General features: G+C 40.8%; 1 protein-coding gene across 2 annotated transcripts in view; it reads right to left on the reverse strand.

Annotated features, from left to right (window-relative positions):
* HLCS (holocarboxylase synthetase) overlaps positions 1–27,458 on the reverse strand; it is a 174,124-nt gene that overhangs the window by 125,855 nt on the left and 20,811 nt on the right. For both annotated transcript variants that reach the window (XM_028492644.2, XM_028492643.2), the window contains exon 2: positions 16,905–17,176. In XM_028492644.2, coding sequence (XP_028348445.1) covers positions 16,905–17,158 — 254 coding nt within the window. In that variant the 5' untranslated portion in view covers positions 17,159–17,176. The remainder of the gene's footprint in view (positions 1–16,904; positions 17,177–27,458) is intronic.

Raw genomic sequence — 27,458 nt, forward strand, 5'->3', positions numbered from 1 at the left:
AGAGAAATGCAAATCAAAACTACAATGAGGTATCATCTCACACGGGTTAGAATAGGCATCATCAGAAAATCTACAAACAACAAATGCTGGAGAGAGTGTGGAGAAAAGGGAACCCTCTTGCACTGTTGATGGGAATGTAATTTGATACAGCCTCTATGGAGAACAGTATGGAGGTTCCTTAAAAAACTAAAAATAGAATTACCATATGACCCAGCAATCCCACGCCTGGGCATATACCCAGAGAAAACCATTATTCAAAAAGACACATGCGGGCTTCCCTGGTGGCGCAGTGGTTGAGAGTCCGCCTGCCGATGCAGGGGACACGGGTTCATGCCCCGGTCCGGGAGGATTCCACATGCCACGGAGCGGCTGGGCCCGTGAGCCATGGCCGCTGAGCCTGCGCGTCCGGAGCCTGTGCTCCGCAACGGGAGAGGCCACAACAGTGAGAGGCCCGCGTACCACAAAAAAACAAAACAAAACAAAAAAAACAACAAAAAGACACACGCACCCCAATGTTTATTGCAGCACTATTTACAATAGCCAGGTCATGGAAGTAACCTAAATGCCCATCGACAGACAAATGGATAAAGAAGATGTGGCAGATACATATGATGGAACATTACTAAGCCATAAAAAGGAACGAAATTCAGTCATTCGTAGAGACGTGGCTGGACCTAGACTGTCATACAGAGTGAAGTAAGCCAGAAAGAGAAAAACAAAGATCATATATTTAACGCATATACGTGTAATCTAGAAAAATGGTACAGATGAACCGGTTTGCAAGGCACAAAGAGAGACACAGATGTAGAGAATAAACATATGGACACCAAGCGGGGGAAAGCAGTGGGGGGGAGAGGGGGAGAGATGAATTGGGAGATTGGGACTGACATACATACACTAATATGTATAAAACAGATAACTAATAAAAATCTGCTGTATAAAAAGATTAAATTTAATTTAAAAAAAAAGAATTATCCCTCTTTAGCTTTCCTAATTCTTTGTCTTGAAGTCTGTTTTACTGGAAATTAATGAAGTCACTCCAGCCTTCATAACCTTAGTGTTGGCATGCTATATCTTTTCCTATCCTTTTACTTTTAACCTGTCTTTATAATTAAAGTGTTTCTTAAAGAGAACATACACTCAGGTCTTGCTTTTTCCTTTAAAATCCATTCTAACTTAGTCCATTATCATTTAATGATGGTCTATCATTTTGTACATTTTTGTTTTTTCCCTTCTATTTTTTTGTTTCTCTATTCCTTTTTCTTTCTTCTTTTTGCTGCCTTCTTTTACATTATTTGGATATTTTAATTTATCTATTGGCTTCTTAGATATAACTCTTTGCCATGTTTTAATGGTTATTCTAAAGATTACAATATACATGCTTAATTTATGTATCTGCCAAGTATATATTATACCAGTGGTCCCCAACCTTTCTGGCACCAGGGACTGGTTTCGTGGAAGACAATTTTTGCATGGATGGGGGGTGGGGGTGGGGGATGGTTCAGGCGGTAGTGAGTGATGGGGAGCAGCAGATGAAGCTTCGCTCGCTCGCCTGCTGCTCACCTCCTCCTGTGCAGCCCAGTTCCTAACATGGGTTGGGGACCCCAGTATTATACTATTTCATGTTAGATGCAGAAATGTTGCAGTTACATAGGTCCATTTACCACCCCTCCCTGTCCTTTATGCTAGACTTGTCATATTATGACATCAACATAACACAAGATTATGCAGGGTGATGTTATAATTTCTACTTTAAACAGTCATATATATTTTAAAGAAATTAAGTGTAAAAAAGTATTTTAAATTTATTCAGATATTTGCCACTTCATTCTTTCCTGAAGGTACAACATTCCATTTGCTGTATTTCCCTTCACCCTCTGGAACGCCCGCCCTCTGGCATTTCTTTCCAGCAGATCTTCACTATTACAAATTGTATTAGCATTCTTTTATCTGAAAATGTATTTTGCCTTCATTGTTGAAGCATATTTTTGCTGGGTACAGAACTCTGGGTTGACAGGGATTTTTTTCCTTTGTGCCATTTAAAGACATTGTTCCTGGGGCTTCCCTGGTGGCGCAGTGGTTGAGAGTCCGCCTGCTGATGCAGGGGTCACGGGTTCATGCCCCAGTCCGGGATCGCGGAGCGGCTGGGCCCGTGAGCCATGGCCGCTGAGCCTGTGTGTCCGGAGCCTGTGCTCCACAACGGGAGAGGCCACAACAGTGAGAGGCCCGCATACCGCCAAAAAAAAAAAAAAAAAAAAAACCAAGAAAACATTGTTCCACTCTCTTCTGGTATCCATAATTTCTAAAGAGAAATCCATGAACATTCAAATTATTGTTCCTCTGAATGTAAAGTGTCATTTTTCTCAGATTGCCTTCAGTATATTCCCTTTATCTTTGGCCTTTAGTGGTTTGTCTAATGATGTACATAGCTCTATTTTCATCATATTTATCCTCCTTGGGGTTTGCTGAACTTCTCGAACCTGTCAATTTACAATGTCTTTCACCAAACTGGGGGATCATTTAGCCATTATTTCCTCAAATATTTTTTTCTGCCCCATTCTGTCATTTTTCTCCTTCTGGAAGTCCAATTACACATATACTAGACATTTTGATCTCATCCCACAGGTTCCTGAGGCTCAGCTTATTTTTTTCAATCTTTTTCTTTCTTCAAATTGGATAATTATTACTGTTCTATTTTCAAGTTCAGAGAACCTGGGGAATATATAATTAAATTTATTATGGTAATCTTTGAAGGGTTATTGGAAACTAGACAAAACCTAAAAGAGACATGCCAGTCTAATTTTCAAAGGAAACTGTACTAATGAGAGATGACCTGTACCAGATGAAATTCAAGGAAATATGGAAATTACTATTGTTGAGCACATATTACTACTATTGACACCAGTATAGTACAGGAACTATACTGGCATTTTCATATATACCATTTAATTTAATCCAGATCACGACCCATTCACACAGGTATTATTGCCCATATTTTACTGATAACAGTACAGAGGAACAACCAAGTTAAGTAAGTGGTCTCACTAGTAAGCTCAAGAACTTGAACTTAGAACTCCTATTACAGCACTTTCCACCACACATCTCATTTACAATTTTTCTTAGAAAATCACTAAGAATTAGACATGTCAGCCAGTCTGATTTCTTTTTGTAACCCCATTAGTATATACATAGATGTTAGAAGTATGGGGGATCTAGTATATTAGGATTTCAGCAGCATCTGTTGGAGGTATAGTATTTGGGGCTAAGACTTAAGGCTCTTGAGACAAATCTTTTAAATGCTGCTTCTGCCATTTAACACTTTTTGTGGCTCTGGCCAAGCCATTTAAATTCTCTAAGCAATAGCTCCCTCATCTCTTAAAATGGAAACTATAACGTATGTCTCTCATAGGGTTTTGGTAAGGACTGAATAGGAAAAATGCACAGTACCTGCCATGTAGTAAATGCCATATTAATGTTAGGTATTATTATAACATCTCTGTGGACAAAGATGAAATAAATGTAGAATAATTATATAACAATGAAATACTATAAATAACAAGAAATATTATTAGCCTCATCCTGTTCAATTTTCCAATTTTTTCCAATTTTCTTCTAGAAAAGAAATATTGTAATGGAATCACTAAAGATTTATACAGAACTGTTGGCTCAAAAAGAAATATGCTTATTATTTATAATAGGAAAACACTGGAAATAACAGGAATGCATTCATAGGAGATTGCTTAAATAAATTACCGTCAAACTGTATGCACCCAGTGAAAGACATGTTTTCAGCAGACCATTTGATTGAATGAGAAATGCTTATTTCATATACAATATAATCACGATTTTACATATGTGTGGAGGAGGATAAAAGACTAGTATGAAATACCGCAAAAGAATATGATCTCTCTTTTAAATGAATTTATTTATTTATTTATTTTTGGCTACATTGGGTCTTCATTGTTGCGCATGGGCTTTCTCTAGTTGCAGCAAGCGGGGGCTACTCTTCATTGCAGTGCGCAGGCTTCTCATTGCAATGGCTTCTCCTGTTGCGGAGCACAGGCTCTAGGCACATGGGCTTCAGTAGTTGTGGCACATGGGCTTCAGTAGTTGTGGCACGTGGGCTTCAGTAGTTGTGGCTCGCGGGCTCTAGAGAGCAGGCTCAGTAGTTGTGGTGCACGGGCTTAGCTGCTCCGCGGCATGTGGGATCTTCCCGGACCAGGGATTGAACCCGTGTCCCCTGCATTGGCAGGCGGATTCTTAACCACTGCGCCACCAGGGAAGTCCTAATACGATCTCTTACAGGTGGTGAGGTTATAGATAATTTTCATCTCCTTGTTATAAATTATTATATTTCTAAGTTTTCTATAATGAACAAGAATTCTTTTATAGTTGAAAAATATTTTGAGAAAAATAAATTTGAGTAGTTTTATGCATCGTGACTGGCTTTCTATCAAGGTTTCTGGTCCTTCAAACCTAAAGTTTTGATCTCCAACATGGAGATATAAAGAAATGTTTATTACTGAAGATGCTTAGAAAAAAGATGGCATGGAAATAAGGAAGGCCATAATAGCTATCTATAAATATCTTAAACTATCTTAACTAATTAACAAATATCTTAACTATCTGGGAGAAATGTAAGTTTTCTCTATTTGGATCCATGGCCAGATTTCCTTTTTGTTTGTAATAAGATGCGTTTAAAAGGACCCTTCCTGGGAGAGAGCACTATCCTACAATGACTGGAATGAGCTGCCTCAAGTTATAAGAGACCAATACATATTCATTAACTGAAATGAATGGCAGCAATCTGCTCACCATCAGTGTGCTCAGACATACCCGAAGAGGGCCTTTGAGCAGGAAGGAGAGACTGTGGCCTTTCAGGCACCTCCCAGATCTAAGAGTTTTGTGGTACGCTCTTGGTCTGATTTCGGGCTTAGTTGGTGTCAAATCTTCATTCTATCCCAATTATGACAATATCATGCTGGAAAATGTTTTTCTGTTTCGTGGCAGTTTTCCAGGTGCCACAGTAAAAATGTGAAACTGCCTATAATCTTACAAGGACCTGGAGGGAGTGCTCCAAGAAGACCTCTAAGGACCTTAAACACTTGGGAGGTACTTATGCTTTGCATCAAAAAGAAAAGAGAAGACAAGGCAAGGGAACAGAAAGGAACAAAATGTGAATTAAGAACTACAAGGGGCATTTTAATTGAGCTTCTAAACAAAAACAAAAACCAATTTCCTGTAAGACAAGCTCTACATACTACATTCACAAGGCTGGCTGGCAACATCCAGGTTTCTTGTATTACCTCCACAAATAACATAGAATGTCAAAAATCAAATTACATTTCATTTTGTTTAAATTCTAAAAAGAGAAGGTGCCGTAACATACTTTCAGAAGTCGGATGGAAGATTACAAATGTAAAACTCCAGGAGAGCAGGGAGAAAGCCACAGCTTGTATAAATCCTCCACCTCAGACTCCCCACCGTCGTTCAAGCAAAGGTGGCCCATACTTCCCTTCCAGGGCAGATTCTACACTCTCTCTATTAATGAGCCAAGCAAACTTTCATGAAACTTCAAAATCTAAAATGTTGGCCAAGACCTCATCTGGGACAACTACATACCTGCCCAACCCCTCCTCTGCCACGCCCACCACTGCCGCTCCACCCACTGCACCTCCCCAGGCACACCGACGGCTTTGGTGAACAGAGGGGCATTCATCACAGCTGAGTTCTTCACTCCATGGTATCTTCTGGCTCTTAGATTCTAGGTGTTTGAAATGGAAGCAATCCCAGCAGAGACTTTTCCCCTCAAATACTGCTCATCTCTAATTGGAGACATTTGAATAACCACCTGGATGATCACCACCACCCCCAACCCCCCACCCCACCCCCCGCCGAACACAAAAGCTGCTTAGTTTAACAAGCGTATGGAACCCACCCAGGTTTCTCTGGGTTCCAAAAGAGAACCACAGTTACTCAGTCACCACAATTATTAGTCTGGAGAAGTCTTGAAATTCTGAATGATGCTGAGTTTTATGAATAATACACAGATACTTTGACGTGACACCTAACAACCAAAGAAACATGGTGTAATCCATTTGACTGCATGGTACTACTCCTACAGAAAGCAGAAAGAACTCATCTCTTGAGAGATAAACTTAAGTCCCCGCTGCCTTAAATCCTTTGGGAATGAGGCAGGGTATAAGAAGACCAACCAGTCGGCCTGCCATTAAGATATAACTCTCCAGACGTAGAGAACAAACGAATGGATACCAAGGGGCAGGGGGGCAGGGGGGTGAATTTGGAGATTGGGACTGACATATATGCACTAGTGATACTATGTATAAAATAGATAACTAATGAGAACGTACTGTATCACACAAGGAACTCTACTCAATGCACTGTGATGACCTAAATGGGAAGGAAATCCAAAAAAGAGGGGATATATGTATACGTATAGCTGATTCACTTTGTTGTACAGTAGGAACTAACTCAACATTGTAAAGCAACTATACTCCAATAAAAATTAAAGAAATAAAAAATAAAGCATATGCCTATTAAGGAAAATAAAAGATATAACTCTCCCCAGTCAGTTGGGCCTGAGTGTTCGTTCTAAGGACTTTGGCCAGTGGTCTTGACACCATGCCCTAAGGAACCTAGGCTCCCCAGCCCCATGTGCACAGCAGAGTATTTCATTTGAAAGGGGCTTTATTGCTTTAAAAAGAAAATTAAGCCATGGATCTAGTACAACCCTCCCATTTTACAGAGGCCCAGAGAGGTTGAGTGCTTCACCCAATGTCACAAAGCTGGTATGTCAAAATGACAGAGATAAAGTTACAGCCTAAGTTTCCAGGGTTGTTGACACTGCCACCCTACTGTGTAATTTCATTTTTAAGTATATTCTATATACTCATATTATCCAATTTTAAACTGTGAAAACTACATTAGCATCCAGGTGACCTCTGGAAAAAGGTAGATGCAGACCTCACCATAATTCCTTGCCCTTCTCTTGTCTCCCCTACCCTTCCCACATATCAAGGAAATACTTCCCTGCCAGGCGATGACTTCATCACTTTCCTTCTCACTAATTTGAATACTCTTGTGGCAGAGCCAAACAAAAAATGAAAATGATGAATGACTCCTTGTGCAATGCAGAAAAAATGTGGTGTTTGGGATCTCAACGTGATGGAATACCCCTCGTGCAGAAACAGAACATGCTTCTATCCAGAACAAAAAAAGCAGAAACAAGGGTATTTCAGAGCTCCAAGTATGTCTGGCCAAATGGTAGGTGTGCAAAAGATTTTAAAGGAGCAGATGAAAGCAAATCAACCCTCACCTCAAAAACAGGTAAGTGTTTTATCTGAAAGAAAAACAGAAGTTTTTCTAAGTAAATCACAAAGCAAAGTCAGGGGAGAAATGGTAATAGGGGAGAAGGATGCTGAATAGGGGCAAAGAGAAATATCTGCTTGACTGTCTAACACATCTACAGATTTTTACCAAGATACATTTTTTAACCCAGAGCTCAGCCTCCATCTTCTCACCACATGTATACCAGTGAGCAGGCAGACCTGAATTATCATGAACACTAAATTCTAATAATATTTAATTTTTTTTCCACATATAAATTAATGTTAATTCATAAACTAAGTTTTTGGGTTTTTTCTGTGTTTAGCAAAGTGTTTAATTTTTAACTGATATATATTTGAGACATAACACTGTGTAAAATCAAGGTGTACATGTTAATTTGACACATTTATATATTGTAGTATCACTGCCATTGTAGCAATTATTAGCACCTCTATCATGTTACCTAATTATCATTTCTTTTTAGCGGTTGGAATAATTAGGTTCTGGTCTCTTGCAAGTTTGATGATTATAATACAATATTGTTGTCTACATCCACTATACTGTGCGTTAGATCTCTACTCGGTGCAAGTCTATATCGTTAAGAAACATCCACTCTATAGCCCCCCACCCTCCAGCTCCTGGTAACCACCACTTTACTCTCTGTTCTTATGAGTTTGGCTTTTTTAGATTCCACATATAAGTGATATCCTACAGTACCTGTCTTCCTCTGTCTGACTGACCTCACTTAGCATAATGTCCTCAAGGTCTAGCCATACTGTCATCTAACCAAGTTTTTAAAATGCTGTTTTCCTGTCGTACATTTCTTGCTGCGTTAGAACCTTGGAACATATTAGTCTTCATTTTTGCTATTTCCAAATAGGTGGCCATCAGCAGTCTCCATATGGGAAAAGCGCCCATCTCAGTTGGTAGGCAAAGGGGAGATTAAACCAGCCCTTGCTGACCACCCACCCAGTCCATGTCAGAAGCTGTTCGACAGGTTTTACACTTCACTATTCCCTTTGACCCCCGCAACATGAGTGGCACCCCTGAATGGGCATCACTACAGTTTACACATTTTAAGATGAGAAGTCATGAAGTTCATCCCAGGCCAGTAGCCAAGGCCTGTGCTGCTATCAGCAGCCCATGCTGGCCCGCCCAGTGTAAGGCATATTTCTAAGAGGCTCACTCTGGGTACTCCAATGTCATTTAAATGGCCCTGTGGCTAAGGAATAACTCCTTTGCACTCAACAACTGCAGCAGAAAACACCCCACCCATCAGAAGACTCAACTTCCTTCTAAACTATAGTTAATAGTCTTGGTTTTCTCCCTAAGATAAATCTAGACTGAGGAAAAGAAACTTGCCTGTCACCATCTTTACTGACTGCCTTTTCTAGCCACAGACCTTGCTTTACCTTGCATTACCTTTTGTGGTCTTTTATTACGGTTTAACTATAACAGAGACATTTATACTATATCATATATAAAATCAAGCACTCCTGCAGACTAATAAATAACAGAGATGTTTAAGGAAATTCAAGAGAATGAAACAATATAAAATCCATGCATTCTGACTGACACAAAAGGTTTAGGGCTCTAGAGGAAGATATGGGTAACGCACAAGGCATACCCATGGGACTGATAATTACATTCAAATTGTTGAAGTTTTGGCTCTTTTGAGCTGACACTTGTTACCTATGAAAATGATAAAGTATTAAGATCTAAATAAAGAGAAAGTTTGGTTAAAAAAAAAGAGAGAGAGAGAGAGAGAGAGCGCTGGCTGCACGTATTTTAAGGGAAACACAGAGACAGTCAACTATGTCTTCTCATCTTTCAAGAAAAGCTGGACTCAAACAAAACATTTTTCCCAAAACAATAACCAGTAATGAGCCATTGTGCTTCTAGTATGATGAGAAAAAATTGTCAAAATCTTCAACAAAAACTTGACCCCAAGAAAACGCACATCACGCTCTTGAGCCAAGTTGACACGGATTTGTTTCACGGGTGCTCACAGCACCGCCGCTGGAAGAATGCATTGGTCAAAAAAGGTCAAAAAGAAAAAAAGAATCATATCTAAAGCTTAAATAATAAAGAGAGATCAATAAATATGAGCTACGCACTAAGAGCTTTGCAGATGTATTTCAGTACAGCCTCACCCTATCCTGGAGTGGAATGCAGGCTTCTGGAGGGAAGGTCCCACCTCTACTGTATCCCCAACTGGGTCCCAGGGCCTAGTGCAGAGTCCTGCACACAGCTGGTGCTGAAGAGAAACTGGCCAGAGTGACTGAACTTGGAAAGAAAAGAAAATTAAAAAGCTGAGACTATTACCAGCTACTTCATACAGATAAGGAAATGGAAGCTTGAAAGGTTACTGATTTGCCCAAGGTTATTCATGCAGTAAAAGGTGGAAATGGGATTCCAACCCAGGGCAGCAATACTCCATCCTAAGCTCTAAGCCCCTAGGTCAAACCAAGATACTTGATCGTCAGTCATGTGAAATGAGTGAATGTGAGGAACTACGCAGTTTCTACAAATACCTCCCACAATGGATACCCTACCATACGATCTACCTTTTACCTAAAAGTGTGGTATACCCTTGAAAGATTAAGACAGTCACACACCACTGAGAACATGCAAAAGACTGTGCTGTGCTGGGAGTGTGGAGAAGGGTTCCAGGGGAAGGGCTTCCACTGTGTTCCGGAGCACAGGAGAACCAGAACGATGGCTGGGCGGCTTGTCCAAGGGCCCCTGAAGGGTTTCATCACTCGCACGGCATCAGCTTTATGGTCACATTCAGTCTCACTCTCCCGTACCGTAAAACTTGGGACCTTTCATGTTGTTAAACGTTTTTCAACATTGAGAGAGAGAGACAGAAAGAAGGTCCAATTCTAATGAGGATGCTATCTAAATTTAAGAACACACTGTTAACCATCACAAAACGGCAAGCATCATAATGTTTGCCTTACTCAAAAAAAATTAGTTACAAAAATGTAAAAATAAACATCCTAGAATACTAAAAATTAATATGGAGACATTTCAGGAAAATAACAGGCCATTTTATAATTCAATTCCAGGAGCTTGGCATGTGAAAGGTTAACTTATTCAGGTGTTGAATTGAGACCAAAAACAAGCATGTGATAGAGAACTGGCCAGAATAACTCTTTAGTCATGACCACTACAGTCAAAGGCTGGAGTTACATTCTAAACCTTAATTTAGAAGTAAACATTAAAATGAAGGTTTCTTTAAAATTCTCCAATAATTTTCACTTTAAAAGTACCAAACTGGGCTATAAAAAGCTCACGCTAATTATTCCAAAGCAATCAACTTCTTAAAAACCCTTTATTTCACAATTAGGCTAACATCCCATTAATTTGGGACACTTACCAATGTATTTATTCTTTGCTCATTACCTATGTGCACATTAAGAGTGCACCAATAACACAATACAGGCATTAATATGTAAAACATCAACAAAAGCCATCTGGAAAGCTAATGAATAATCAAGGGATTTCAAATTAAACTACAGAATTTTCCCTTAGAATCTTTAGGACAACACTGTCAAGTTCAATCTATTCACTTCGCCTCCAGAATCAATTTTTCAAACCTTATGACAGGTCTAATCGCTTCCACCTGTGTCTCTAGCTTGACTCTTGACTGGCATGCTACCAGCCAGGGTGGAAATGTAGACAAAGACCCCTATTAGGATCCGGCTGTTTCTCTACTGTGAGGTCACTCAGCCATTAAATTAGTTCCAGTCCAATTTCTGTCCTCTCAGGCCTCAACTTCTGGGGAGGAGGGTGCGCAGTAGAGAGAGTTGGGGGAGCAGAATCAGAAGGGAAGAAAGGCAGAAAGAGGCGTCTGGGACTCAGACTAGACACGTGTGCATAGAGGTGAAAGCCTGGGACTGGCCCCAAATTGTGAAACAAAAATACCGTCTTTCTTAAATGATGCTGGCTCTTCTCCCCAGTGCAATTTCCCCCAAATATATTTTTAATGACTTTATGGGATTGCTTTCCATTTCTTTCCCTTTGCTTGTAGAAAGTCAACTGTTTCCAATGCAAGTTTTCCTCAACTAACAGGAAGCTAGTTCACAAAACCATTTCAGCCCTCTAAAGGCACTGCAGGTTACTGAGAGCCAGAAAGGCTTGGCGGGGTATAGGATTCTGACTCCGGGATCATTTGATCAAAGGAGCTGGGGTGCGTCTAGTGCCCAGATCTCACAGTTAAGGAGAGCAAAGCCCAGGAGGGTGAGACTGTCAAGGTTACACAGATAGCTGGTGATAAAGTCCTAAGTTTCAGCATTTCCCTACCAGACTGTGAGCTTTAGGCATTAGGGACAATGCCTGACACAGTAACTGCTCCAAAAACTTCACTGACCAGTCTACTTCTCTCCCAGCATCGTGTTATCTACTGCGCCTACTTCTCTCTTTCTGCCCGAGCTACCAGGCTCAGACCAAGGGTGCCCAGATCTGTATGAACGCACCGCGCACCGGGATCTGCATCTTCCAATGCACCGTGAGGCAAGGACAGCACACTCCCCATCATTCTCTCTCCAGTGCCTAACACAGCGCCTGGCGTAAGGCAGGCATGCTGTAAATGCTTATTCCATGTATGATGAAGGGAAACTTAAGCCTGAAAAATCAAAGGACTTAAAACAACAGTTAGAAGATAAACTTAGGTAATAAAGGAATCTAAGTTACTCTTTACAAATAAAAAATAGCCCATCCGTGGCCAGTTTAGTCGGGATGTACAAGTATGCAAAGGGAATCAGTATAAACAAGTCTGTGTTCATCTGGCTCCCCACACATAAGTCGTTTCGATACCCGACAGAGGCTTGGTGCAAGTCAAGTCATCAAAAAAGATACTATCAGTCAAATAAAAGAGGATTCCACAACTGTCACAATGACTCAGTTACCCTAAACCCAGTGCTCCAAGGTCTAGCTCTCTCCCTTCCCGCCTTCCCCACAGCTGAGGGTCAGTCATCGCTTATCAGGAGATTCAACAAGACGTGCAGCACTCCTGACCGAACCAGGGCACCTGGAGGCGCTTGTCCAGCAGTGACGAGGGATGAGCAGTGGCCCACCCACACCCCCTTGTCTGGAAGGCCCCACTAACAACAGCTCACAGTTTCAAATGGCTTCCTGGGTCTGTAGCTATAGGACTGACCATGGAACACGGTAAAGTTCATTGGTCCAGACAGAGTACTAAACCCATACCCCTGGGTCTCTACCCAACCAGCTGAGCTAACTGGTCACTGGGAAACCTACCAGGAAATAGCACAGCAGGAAAAAAAAGAAAGACCGCCTAAGTCAATCAAAACCAGCATTTCATCCAAAAGGTGTTACCCTGACAACAGAGTAGAAAATGCATTTCACGGTCAGAAATATGTGTCAGAAAAAAGGACTGGGATGCGGGATACAGGGTAAAATTACCTTTTCCAACCAGACTTGGTTGGGTGGCACAGCCAAGTCAGACTATCGAGGAAACACCACTCATTCACATGGTTTTTGCTTTTTATTTCTGGAGGGGGAGTCCACAGTACCCTGACGTAATCGGCAAGCAACTCCCATACTTTCGTCCGCCACTCCTCCTCCTCCCCAGAGCTCTTCCTCCTCCACAGAACCACTAACATAGCTTTAAAATTCACAGGGCGGGGCAGGAGGTGATGGTAGTGGTGGTTCATAGCTTCAAGACCAGCGCACTCCCTTATCCAGAGATCAAATGAAAGCTTTCAGTGCCACCTCAGTGCCACAGTAGTTTAAGCTGGGTTTGTGGTCAAAGAAGAAAATATATCCTCCAATAATTTGTTAAGAGAAAAATTTCCAAATCCTCCTGGATTTAAAATAACACAAGAAAAATACCTGTAATGGCACTGAACAAGCAGTGAAATAAAACCAGAGTTACCTGTCAAATAATTATTTCCACCTATGATTTTAAATTTTGCAAGCACTGGAACCATCATAATGTATATGCTACCTAAAGGCCTCCCGCTATTTTTTTTAGGAGTCCAACAAACAGAAAGTACATGCTTGTTTCAAAGACTTCTAAGTGTCCTCTACTACCTACCTCCTCTCCTCCTTGGTAATAGAACCCTAATATTCAGTGGATTCATGGGTGCCAAGTATAAAGACCACAGTTATTTCTCAGCCTTCTTTTATGGTCATGTGACTAGATTCTAGCCCTGGGATATAAATAAAAATATCATGAGCAACTTCTGAAAGAGTCCATAAAGAATGGGGGCGGGTTTCCCTGGTGGCAAAGTGGTTAAGAATCTGCCTGCCAATGCAGGGGACACGGGTTCCTGGTCCGGGAAGATCCCACATGCCGCGGAGCAACTAAGCCCATGCGCCACAACTACTGAGCCTGCACTCTAGAGCCCGCGAGCCACAACTACTGAGCCTGGGTGCCACAACTACTGAAGCCCGTGCCTAGAGCCCATGCTCCACAACAAGAGAAGCCACTGCAGTGAGAAGCCAGCGCTCCACAACGAAGAGTAGCCCCCGCTCGCCGCAACTAGAGAAAGCCCGTGTGCGGCAACAAAGACCCAATGCGGCCAAAAATAAATAAAAAATAAATAAATTTTTAAAAAATTTAAAAAAAAAAGAATGGGGGCACACGCTACTGTCCCCTCTCCTTCTGCTTACCAGCTAAAATGAGAGGGAATATAAATGAGTGGGTCACCTCTTGGACCACTTGCTGAGGGTGACAGAGCAACTCAACTGGGTCCTGGACACTGTGAGCCACACTCGGCCCTAGGCTGTCCATCTCAGTCCATTTCATATACAGTAAAAAACTTCAATCCTGTTTAAGCCACTTTAATTTGGGGGATCACTGTCTCACACAGTTGAACCTAATCCCAACTGACCTAGAAATTGGTACCTGAATGGGATGTGCTAGGGCTTAGATCTTGTGCTTGTCACAAGAAACAGGCCTAAAAATGCAGAGGGGATCTGGGCGGGGGCAGTTGGCAAGGACATGGGTCTCACAGGTTCACCGCTAATGAACACTGTCATGCAGCAGCAAAGCATTCAATCGAGGCCTGGCCTTCGGTAGCTTGGGAGGCAGACCACGTGTCTGTTAGAATCTGTATCATTATAGGAAAAGCTCTGAAAACTGAAAATATCAGTGTTTATCAGAAATAGGAACAATTCCACATACAATAAATTCTGTCACCTAGCAATCTACACACTGGTGTGATGTATGAAATTAGTCGATACATATAAAGTATATAAAAGCAGTGTATGGAAGATAAAAGCTTTCAATACCTATTAGCTACTATTATTGTTGTTATAACCACAACGATATATTGCTTCCATAAGAGTAGCTCATTTGTAGGATCAAATATAATGTTAGCTGTAGAAATGTCTTCACTCTTCCTCTTAGAAAATAATAATCAATGTTTCATTTACCTATCTCATGACCCCTTTGTGGACAATTTTGGGAGCTTTTGACACCAAGGTGACTTCTTCAAGTTCCTTCTAAAAAAGGCTACAGCCGCCCAGAAACCTCTCACCAGCCTCACTGGCTCAGTAGGCTGCAGTGAGTACCTTTCTCTCAGTGTTAGGAAGGAACCCACGTGTGCAGTGGAAGAGGACATCTATGATAAGTCATGGTGAAAGACGACTGCTTATTCAACATCTGCTCTGTGCGAAGCAGAGCTTCATTAGTAATCATCAAAGCCATTTTACCATCCACACTCTGGAGACCAGACAAGAAAAGAAACAAAGATTCCTAAATGCTCTTTGGAAAAGCTGAAATGTTTCTCTTTTGTAAAAACAACAACCTTTAACCCTACAGAAGTTTCCCGACTCCACTATTGTCGAGCTCAAGCACACTTTTATAGACCCAAGTTGCTTAAGGTGGAATTTTCATTTTTCATAAAAAGTTCAATATCAAAAATGAACTTACAGATATTCAAGCGTAATAAAACTGTTATTTACACGGCATTTATTTTCCATCCTAAAACACAGCCTCACCAGGGTATAAGGAAACCCAACCATATGATTACACAGGAGCCTCGGTCTACCCACCCTAGCAAGGCACTCACAGCCCTCTTGGTAATACACTGCCCAAACTCAACAGCGATAATCTCAAAGTTTCAAGATTTCCCCAACACAAAATATTCTTCACTGTTGTCCACAAAAACAGCCAAAATGGTCTGGAAGTGCCAACGTTTTTCCATCTGAATTTCACCTCCCAAAATCTTTTGTTAAATACTGTGTTTGATTTTGTATTTGGAAAATATGATTATAATGGGTCACCTTTTCGATATAATACAGTTCACTGCAGTAACAAAAGATTATCACAGAATCTGTACAAGGAAGTAATAACTGCTCCATACGAATACAGGTGTTTTCTTCTCTACAGGGACTCAAGGGGTTGGCGGGGGGAGGGGAGTAGGGGCAGGAGAGGATGGGAATTCTGAGAAAAAATAAAAAGTACCTATGACAACACAAAACAACTCGGGCAACAAGAGCTGTTCATTCCCATTGCTCATATTCCCCTTCTTACTTCACCTCCCCACTCTGCTAATTCCCCCATAATATTAATGCTTTTCCTACATCCTATACGTACACTAAAATTGCCATTTCCATGACTTTGAGTATGACAGTCATGAAATCCTAAAATGATCTCATCAGTTTACATCAACATACTAGCAAATCCAGAAATTACTGTTAAGAAGAAAAGCCAAAGTATTTCCACACGTTCCATATGTTGAATTATGTATCTGTCTAATTGTGCAGTCCCACAGGTGAAAGTGCCTAGAAACTGAATGGGGGGGCTGGGGGGTGGAGTCTTACATTCCTTAAATATTAGTCCCATGTTGAAGGAAGGTGCTTTTCTTAGTCACTCCCTCTATAACCCTACTTTTTAAACTATCTATCTCAACATAAGAGTATTACCTAATACTGACTAATTTGGAGTTTAAAAATTCCTTTCATCTGTTTTCCATTTTTAAACCTTTAATCAAAGTCCATGAAACAGAAGGAATAAAAAGGAAAAGTTGCAATAAGAGTAAATTTTGAACATCCAAATGGGATTACAGAGTGCTTTAAAAATGCATTGGATAGGAACATACCAAAACAGGTTTTCAAAGTACAAAGCTCTAATTTATTTAATTTAACACAGCTTACATGTCGTTCAAATTTGCTATCCTAATGCTCCTGCAAAACATCTTAAACTGGTTATAACATCTTAACATTGATTATAACAACAAAAATGTAAAGCGGTAACATGAACACCCGTGCCACCTGTTAAATATCTTTTTTCATAATGTTCTTTTTTCCAAAGACATTCTGAAAGGCCAGATTAAACGAAGAGAGTCACAAGGCACAAAAATCCCCCATTCTTTAAAACACAAATCTCTGACCAAAGAACTTTAATTTCTTTTCCTACATTTTAACTCCTCTAGGACAGGGTACTCCCATCTTGCTAGTGCTTTAATTAAGAGTTATCATTCTAAATCTCTATCCCTCTCACCCAGCACTGGTTAGAGAGAACGATCAACATAACTGGATTCCTCCAAGCAGGCAGAGAAGCCAGGCTGGCCAGAACTTACCCGTCCAGAAGACTCATTGTAGTGGGTGTCACTTCAGCAAACAGAATTACTTTTCCAAGTTTCTTTGTCTGCAAATTTTGTTGGTAGATCTCAAAGTTAAAATTTTCTGATGAGAAGGTCTCTATGTCAGTCACCACAGGTATAGCAGATGGGGTGATTTCTATTTCAGATGTGTAGGATGAAACGAATTTAAGGGAGAGCTTGCTCGATTTTATTACTCCTTCAGCATCCACATGTTTCCCCAGCCACTGCATAAGAGGATCCCGGATTTCCTGTGTCATAAAGAAAGAAATGGAAAGGTCATAATTTGGCATTATGTTAGATGATGGTAGCTTTTCCTTAAAATGTCATTTTGGTAATATAAGAACATCCTAATACATGACCAATAAAAGCTAGATTAACATAGTCTGAACATATAAACTATTATACAATAGACAATAAGTAACTAACTATACCTATATTATAAAAATAAACTATTCAGAAACCAAGATCCAGGGAAATAAGTACATTTCTATCCTACACTAACTATATCCTAAATTCTCAAAAGTCCTCTCCAGTTCTGAGTTCATTAGTGACTCTCTAGTCCTCTATGAATTTTACAGAAAATCAAGGAAATTCATTATCTCATCTGGGGAAATAAAAACCTAGGTGAAAAGTCACAGAAGACAAAGTACTAAGATACTAGAGAATTCGCTCTCAGCCTCTGCAGGACCTCCACCTCCTCTCATAGACAAGTTGACCATCACCAGCCACTGATGGGTTACCAACAGTGAAAGTAACAGGGTAGCCAAAGAGGCTTTTCTCTTTGCCTCCCCAAGGAGGGGAGGGCAGAACTACAGGAAATATTATCTAAACTAGTACAGAGCTCTCTACCCACCCTCCCAAGAGGCTGCAACTTCCTCTTGGACCCTGGAAGCCCCAGAGGCCTCCCCCTGGGGTGGAGCATCAGGGGGTTGGGGGGAGTAAGCATCCTGAGAGGCCAGCGCAAAACATATTACAATCTGTCAGTCACAGTAAACGCTGATCTGGACTCCTGGGCCACCTTCATGCAAATGCCAGGCACTTCCAAAGAGGAGAGGAGTCCTTCTGTTAATATCAGGGGTCTGTCCCAAAGCTCCACGTGCCTAAGAGAAGCGGCTTCAAAGATGAAATGTCGGGCTTCCCTGGTGGTGCAGTGGTTGGGAGTCCGCCTGCCGATGCAGGGCATACGGGTTCGTGCCCCGGTCCGGGAAGATCCCACATGCCGCGGAGCGGCTGGGCCCGTGAGCCATGGCCGCTGAGCCTGCGCGTGCTAAGCCTGCGTGTCCGGGGCCCATGCTCTGCGGCAGGAGAGGCCATGGCAGTGTGAGGCCCGCATACAGCAAAAACAAAAAAAAAAAAAAAAAAAAAAAAAAAAAAAAAAAAAAAAAAAAAAAAGATGAAATGTCATTTAACTAAATTCTATCAATGAAACTTTAAAACTCACTTCCAATTTTCAGAAAATACAGAGGTTAGAGGAACAAGTTAAATGGCTTCAAAGGAAGTGATCAGAAGAAATCCAGAGCGTGAGACATATTATAGCACAAGAATCTTCAGGTGTGTGTGTGTGTGCGCGTGCACACGCACGCACGTGCTGGCGCAGTGTCCTGGCAGTCCTGGGAGTCCACTTCTGCAGGCAACAAGAAGGCAGAAGAGGATGACAGGGCAGTAAAAAGAGGACTGAGAAGTAACCAACAGCCTGCCTGGGGAGGGAGAGAAACTGTAGACCCCAAGGACAAAACTCTGCTGAGGAATTTCCTCTAAAGGAAAAAGAAGAATGGAACAGTGGCTACAGGGAGGAATGAGGTCAAAACAGGTTTTGTTTGGTTATTAAACGAGGGAAATAACAGCTTGTTTTTTTTTTATGACAATGTGAGTGGTCCTATGGAGAAAAGAAAACAGGTAAACAGGTAAGGGGTGGGTCCTAATGATCAAGCTGAGAGGTCGGGCTTGAAAGCAGAGCCCTTTACCCACTGGGATGGGCAGGACTCACGTCACCTCTGGGGACACCAGCTCAGCTTCCCCACTGGATCGCACCCCTCCCTCACCCCTTGCTGGCTACACAGCCAGCCCCGGGAATTAATCTACACTGACACCACCCTGCTCCAAAGCCACCCACAGTTGGGAGTCCTGGCGCTGGGTGCTGGTGATATCATCTTCTGATTCCTTCTATCTTCTCTACAAATAGGAAGAAAGAGGCTCAGCCAAGAGTGAAAAGGAGGAAGAAGGTGCTGGAGGTTTGAGAAGGGAGAGTGAGAAAATGAAGGAAGCAGGGAAAATCGTATGCGCAACCAGAAGCGTTCAAGGTTCATCTAAGGTTAGTGCTTCTGAATTCAGAGTGAGCAGTCAGCATGATTTTCTGCTTTTATGCAGCCACGCACAGATACATGCTATATGAGACAGGCACAGGGGTGATCCTGCTTGAACGAGCACCAGGAGAGTCATTGGAAGAGGTCAAGCTGAAGTGAGCCACCAGGAGTTACAGCACTAACTTTCCATCCTTGCACAAAGAACCAAGAAAAGTTTTAAATGGAATATTCCCTGTTCACCATTAATTCTTTAATATACACTCTACTGGAGGAAGAATAAAAATGAATAAATTACAAAAGTAACCCCCAATTATGTGCTGAATGTTTGTATCCCAAAAAAATTCATATGTTGAAATTCTAATTAATCCCCAAGGTGATGGTATTTGGAGGTGGGGCCTTTGGGTGTGATTAGGTCATGAGGGTGGAGCCCTCATGAATGGGATAGTACCTTTAAAAGAATAATCCCAGGACTTCTCTGGTGGCGCAGTGGTTAAGAATCCACCTGCCAATGCAGGGGACACGCGTTCAAGCCCTGGTCGAGGAAGATCCCACGTGCCGCGGAGCAACTAAGCCCGTGTGCCACAACTACTGAGCCTGCGCTCTGGAGCCTGCAAGCCACAACTACTGAAGCCCGTGCGCCTAGAGCCTGTGTGTGCTCCACAACAATAGAAGCCACTGCAATGAGAAGCCCATGCGCCACAACAAAGAGTAGCCCCCGCTCGCCGAAACTAGAGAAAGCCCACGTGCAGCAACGAAGACGCAACACAGCCATAAATAAATAAATAAATAAATTTTTTTTTTTAAAAAGGCAATCCCAGAGAGATCCCTCGCCCTCTCCACCAAGTGAGGACATAGCAAAAAGATGTTTGTCTGCAACCTGGGAGAGGGCCCTCACCAGAACAACCATGCTGGCACACTGATCTCAGACCTCCAGCCAGGGAGTACCCTGTCCTAGAGGAGTTAAAATGTCGGAAAAGAAATTAAAGTATGAAAAATAAATGTCTGTTGTTTATAAGCTGCCCAGTCTACGCTATCCTGTTTTAGCAGCCTGTATTGACTAAGACACCCCCAAACCTCAAACCTGGCCATTAGTTATAACCAACTCTGCTCCTTAAACTGTAGTCAATGCCCTTAAAGTATAAAGCGAACAAATCCGAATTTCCTTCATCACATTCCCCAACACAGCTAGATTTCACAAGGGCACTGCACAGGCTAAAGATACATCAGTGAATAGGTTAAATCATAAAAAAAGAGAGGGAAATAATCTGAACAATAAACACTTCTTAACTAACTTCAGTTTTCATTAACTCAAGCAGAGTTAAACAGTTATTCAGCAGGCATAGGCAATGTGCATCCCCCATTCAAAGTCTGTGAAAATCAAGATAAAACCAAAAAGAAACAGCTAGCACCAGGTAGACCTTTCAGACAGGAATAAAGCAGGGAATTTCCTATGGAGCAAATTATCCAACTGGCCATCTATATATCATTCATCTAATAAATTGTTTGTTTTTGAAAGCAACACTTAGAGATGCACAAATATGCAAAATAAATTAAAATTGATGTAAGCAAGGTATATGCGGGTTTTTTTTTAATACTTCTTTCATATAATCTTTCAGGACTTAATTACAGCCACGTAAGTTATTCAGAAAAAAGAGACTCTAAAAAGATATAAAAAAAGGCATGGAACTTATTAAGAAATATAACTGTATACCACCTATAATTCTCCTAAATATTTATATTCACTATAGTCAAATGCAACTTTAAGCAGTCAAGTAAAATCGAGTACACATGGGTCGCCCATCCCCATTATCCCCAGACAGGAGAATAAAACTCTGGTCACAAGAAGTATCAAAATTACTACCTGTTTGATGCAAATCTGCCTGGTATGTCCTCTCAAATGAACTTAAAGTTACAATGATGACTTCAGAGCTACAGAATTAGCTGCTATCATAAAAGGAAAAGGAATTAATTCATGATTCTTGGTTTAACTCTACCAATGACCACTAAGGCAGTGCAGAAATGCTACTGAAGAAAAAAGTTTGGAGCATATATATCAAGGCAAATGGGCTGGCATAAGTAGTATTACCAACCCCCTACTCCCAAGTCTACCTAACTCTATAAACACAACTATCGGAGCATGAAAAAATGTCACTGCTTTAGGGAAGATTTCTCCAACCCACAGCCTGTCCCAGTCTAAGTTAGGACTCTATTTAATAAACTTAGTGACTTTATAGCACTTCTCAAATTGTAATTCCATAGTTTGTATAATCATTTACTCAATGTCCCACTGTCTTGCTAGAATGTAAGCTCCATAAAGACAGCAAATGCATGTTTCTGTCTGGCTCTCACTGTATCCATGGCACCCGGTACCAAGTCTGGCAAATGCTGCATGCTTAATAAGCATTCATCATATAAATGCATATTAAATTCCTTACCAAAAACATCCCACAAGTAAGAAACATAAATAGGTATATCAAGAGGGAAAACCCAGAAAAGGCAATGTTAAGAGATGGACTTGAAATGGATACATAGCATCAAAAAGAAATATGAAATCGTTAAAGTCAAATCAGTCCTGTTGAAAATAAAACAACTGCTATCAAATTCCACTCCAATGAAATTCATTAAAACCTTCTAATTAATGTTATTTTTTTAACATTTGAACTTCAAGAATTTAGTATTTACCTTTCTCTAAGATTTCAGGCTAATTAAATACAATTTAGGTGGAACCAAAAACAACATTTTATAGTCACATAAATGTTGGCCCCTTTGAACCAGCCACAGCACTAGGGAAACACTAGCTATTCTCAAGGAAAGTGAATGTGCCTTTGTTTCCTATTGGGACATGTTGCACACAACATGAAAACCCCAAGGAATCCACCAAAAAACTACTAGAACTAGTACTTTTAGCAAGGTTGCAAAATACAAGGTCAATATACAAAAACTGGGTTTATTTCTAGCCATGAATATCTGGAGTCTTAATTTTTTAAATATCATTTTCAATGGCATCAATAGATCTGAAACATTTAGGAATAAATTAAAGAAAGTATGTGCCAGAACTGTACACTAAAAACTACAAACACTACTGAATTTAAAATTAAAGAAGTCCTAAATAACTGAAGAGATATACCATGTTCATGGATCAGAACACTCAATATTATTGACGTCAATTCTTCTCCAAATTGATCTATGGAATCGATGCAATTCCAATCAAAATCCTAGCAAGCTACTTCTAAAACTTACATAGATATAGAATAGGCCTAGAATGACCAAAACAATTTTGGGAAGAAAAAAGTTGGAAGATTTACCTTATCTGACTTCAAGATTTATTATAAAGCTGCAGGAATCAAGACAGTATGGTATTTCCTTACAGACAGACATATATTTCTAAAAACAGAATAGAGTCCAGAAAGAGTGCCATACATATATGTTCAGTTGATTTTCAACAAGGTAATTCACCTGAAAAAAAAATCATCTTTTCAATACATGGTGCTGAAACAATGGGACACACATATGCAAAAAAACAAAACAAAACAAAACCCAAACACCTTGACCCTTACATGTATACCAAAAGTAACCTGAAATGAATCACAGACCTAAATGTAAAAATATAAAACTTCTAAAATAAAATACAGGAGAAACACTTTCTAATCTTAGGATAGGTAAATCTTTTCTCAGATACAACAAAAGAAGCATGAACCATCAAATTTTAAAAAATGACAGGGCTTCCCTCATGGCGCAGTGGTTGCAAATCTGCCTGCCAATGCAGGGGACGCAGGTTCGAGCCCTGTTCTGGGAAGATCCCACATGCCACGGAGCAACTGGGCCCGTGAGCCGCAACTACTGAGCCTGTGCGTTTGGAGCCTGTGCTCCGCAACAAGAGGCCGCGACAGCGAGAGGCCTGCGCACCGCGATGAAGAGTGGCCCCCGTGCACCACAACTAGAGAAAGCCCTCTTACAGAAATGAAAACCCAACACAGCCAAAAATAAATAAATAAATTTATTTTTTTAAAAGTGATAAGCTGGATATTATAAAAATTAAGAACTCTAAGAACTGCTGCTCTTCAAGGGTTAATGTTAAGAAAAATGAAGACAACAAACTGAGAAAAACTATTCTTAATACACATATCTGACAAAGCACTTGTATCCAGAATGAAGAGAAAAAAAAAAACTCTTAAAACAAAATTATAAGAAAACAATTCAACTTAGAACATCAGCAAGAATATTTGGCCAAAAGAAAACATCAGATGGCCAACAAGCCCATGAAAAGTGCTCAACATCATTTGTCACCAGGGAAATACAAATTAAAACCACAATGAGATACTGCTACACACCCGTTAGAATGGTTAAGTTTTTTAATTCTTTTTTAAAAATTAAATTTATTTATTTTTTTATACAGCAGATTCTTATTAGTTATCTATTTTATACATATTAGTGTATATACGTCAATCCCAACCTCCCAATTCATCCCACCACCACCACCACCACCCCCCTCCCCGCATTCCTCCCATACATCCATTCGTTTGTTCTCTACATCTGTGTCTCTATTTCTGCCTTGCAAACGGGTTCATCTGTACCAGGTTTCTAGATTCCACATATATGCGTTAATATACGATATTAGTTTTTCTCTTTCTGGCTTACTTCACTCTGTATGAGTCTGTCATACAGAGTGAAGTAAGCCAGAAAGAGAAGAACAAATTTCTAAATTCTGACAATATCTAATGTTGGCAAAGATGTGAAGTAACTGGAGCTCTCATACATCACTGGTGGGAACATAAAATGGTACAATTCTGGAAAACAGTTTGGCAGTTTCTTATCAAATTAAATATACACTTGCCACATGACCCAGAAATTCTATTCCTAAGTATTTAACCAAGAGAAACGAAAACATCCAAACAAAGACTTATACACAAATGGTCGTAGAAACTTTACTCATAATATCCAAAAAATGCGAACAACCCAATGCCCACTAACAGGAGAATAGGTAAGTTATGGCATAGCTATACAATGGAACACTACTTGGCAATAACAAAGGAATTAACTACTCATATAGGCAACAAAATGAATGAATCTCAAAAACATAAGGCTGATTAAAATAAAAATTTTTTTTAAATTTAATAAATAAAATAAAATTTAAAATGACAGAAGAGTATGTACTGTATGATTCAATTTAGATGAAGTTCCAGAAAAGACCAATCTAATCTATAATGATAGAAAGCAGATCAGTGATTGCCCAAGGATGAGCATGGGGGTGGGAGAGTGGATGAGGACTGAATGAGAAACAGAGTAAGAGAATTTTGTGGGATTCTGCAAATGGTTTCTATCTTGATAGCAAAGACGGTTACTCCAGCGAATATGTTTATCAAACCCTACACATAAATAAGTGCATTTTCTTGAACACGTCATCCCAAAGTTGATTTTTTTAAAGCAAGTAGCAACAATCTTGTGCAACACTAAACAATGACTGAAGTCCAGGAGACTCTATATTCACTAATGTCCAAAAAGAACACCAGTGTCCCTACTTCTGAAGACATGAATGCTTAAATTTATATTTAGTGCAAATACACACAAGTGGCTACTCCATGGTTAGTTAACATGTCATACGGGGAGTGTAGCAGATGTACAAAGATGTACAGTATGCTATGTCCAGTCACATTAGAGCCTTTCCACCCCATCACTTGTCTTATCTGCTAAATTTTATCCATCTACACAAGATTCAATGGGTGAAACATGGCCATACCTCTGATTCAGCATTGGATTCAAAATATTTATTACCAACTCGGTGTTTTGGTGCTCCTTTTCCCAAGAAACACCAAATAATTGATCATAACTTTTAAAGGTTTTCTATCTCAGAGACACATTTGCCTCATTGTAAATAATCAGATTAGTTGCGCTTCAGTCATAACATTATAAGTTGCTAGGCAACATTATAAGTTTACCAGTGGGTAAATCAGAAAATGAATCTACAAAGACATAGAATACAAGCTCTTTTTATGGGTGTTTTCATTCTCAGTTAAATATGAGAGGAAACAGGAGTAGACGAATTTATATGAAAATTTATACCAAAAAAAAAATTCTTACTACTGGTATTTTACAAACAAAATATTCACAGCCAATTTCACATTCACTCAGTGTCTTCATAGAAGTGATGAAGGCACATAGCATAGCAGATATTTACAATCAAAAGATGACACTCCTGAAAGAGCAGGACTGTTTTTGGTCCTGACCTCATTTAAGGCAGGGATGGTTCATGTGGCAACCTTCAGGGTGAACTTTTATTCTGAGCACCAGAAGCAAGCAGAGCAAAGCCTCAGGCAGGGTCTGAGATGAGTGTGTTCTGATTGGTTCCCCATGCAGACACTTCTGTCTCAGTTCCAATTGACCCACTGCAGTCTGATCAACCCCTGCCTAACTTGCCCAGATTCCTCCTTGGATGGTACTGCGTCCCAGCTGGGATGCCCAAGGCCCCTGCCTTCCTGCTCCCCAAATACTCTCAGCCACCGATCCCAAGCACTCTCACCCCAGAATGAATGGACCTAGAGGGGCTTCTAGCTTCAGTGACAACACACTGCTGAAAGCAGTCCATCCCCACAATATCCAGGTCAATTGTCACCAACAGATACCCAAGGGCCAAAATGAACCCAGAGAAATGTTTTACTTGGCCCACCCATTTTGAACTAGTTGCTAACACTTAAAAGTCAGGACAGGGCTTCCCTGGTGGCTCAGTGGTTGAGAAGTCCACCTGCCGATGCAGGGGACACGGGTTCATGCCCCGGTCCGGGAGGATCCCACATGCCGCGGAACGGCTGGTGCTGTGAGCCATGGCCGCTGAGCCTGTGCGTCCGGAGCCTGTGCTCCGCAATGGGAGAGGCCACAGAGGTGAGAGGCCCGTGTACCGCAAAAAAAAAAAAAAAAAGAAAGAAAAAAAAGAGAAGAAGAAAGAAAAAGAAAAATCAGGACATTTCACATCCTGCTTCTTTTGAAGAAACAGAAACTCCCACATGGCAATAACTGGCTGGGCCAAGAAGCACTACCCTCATTATATGGGGGACAGACTCTGCAGCTGGACTCTTGTGTACCACCTCTTCTGCTCCTAGGCATCTGGGATTGAGACCACCCATGCTGGCCCCGGTTTCAAGTCTGGCACCAAGCCAGCAAGATCTCCCATGGGGCCCTTGATGATGCTTCTTTCCAGTTAGGTCCATATTAATTCATCAGAGTGAGTCTGGTAACGCTGACTCTCAAAAATACAAGGGGTTCAATTTGGCAGTTCCTCAAAAAAGTGAAACAGAGAATTAACGTATAACCCAGCGATTCCCAGGTATATACCCCAAAGAGCTGAAAACAGGAACAGATATTTGAACACCAATGTTCAGAGCAACACTGTTCACAATAGCCAAGAGCTGGAAATAACCCATGTCAGTCGACAGATGAACGGACAGATGAATGGTTAAACAAAATGTGGTATATATACACAATGGAATATTATTCAAGCATAAAAATAAATAAAGTTCTCATAGATGCTATGACAAAAATGAACCTTGAAAACATTATGCCAAGTGAAAGAAGCCAGACTCAAAAGGACAAATATTGTGTGATTCCACTTACGTGAACTATCTAGAATAAGTAAATTCACAGAAACAGAAAGTAGAATAGAGGTTACCAGGAGCTGATGAGAGAGAGAATGAGAAGTTATTGATTAACGGGTATAGAGTTTCTCTTTGGGGTGATGAAAAAGTTTTGGAAATAGATAGTGGTGTGGTTGCACAACACTGTGAATGAAATTAATTTCACTTTAAAAAGAGAGAGGGGGCTCAAAATCTCAAGCTGTTTTCTCCCCAGAGGCTCCCTGTCCTCTCTGCAATCAGTCCACTAGCCCCCTGCCGAATCACCCTGCATACATAGAGGAAGTGGAGGGACAGCCGGCATATTAACCAGGGGGCCTGACTACGCTTTTCCCAGGGTACCTCCCTGACTTACCTGCGAATCACCAAGGGAAGCCACTAAGGTAACTTCTCACAAAAAGACTTTTCCCAAGTGACTTTCCACCTAGACGGACAAATAGCTGGCAATGTCTCTTTTTAAATGATTTTAAGTTCTGTTTCCATCAGGCATTAGGCTACATCCACGGTATGAAAGCTACCATTTATTGCACACTCACTCCATGTGGAACACTCGTGCTTTAGACCAGGACCCTATCCCTCACACAGCAATTCCACAGAACTATCAT

Source organism: Physeter macrocephalus, chromosome 8, assembly GCF_002837175.3.
Source record: "Physeter macrocephalus isolate SW-GA chromosome 8, ASM283717v5, whole genome shotgun sequence".
Taxonomy (NCBI): Eukaryota; Metazoa; Chordata; class Mammalia; order Artiodactyla; family Physeteridae; genus Physeter; species Physeter macrocephalus.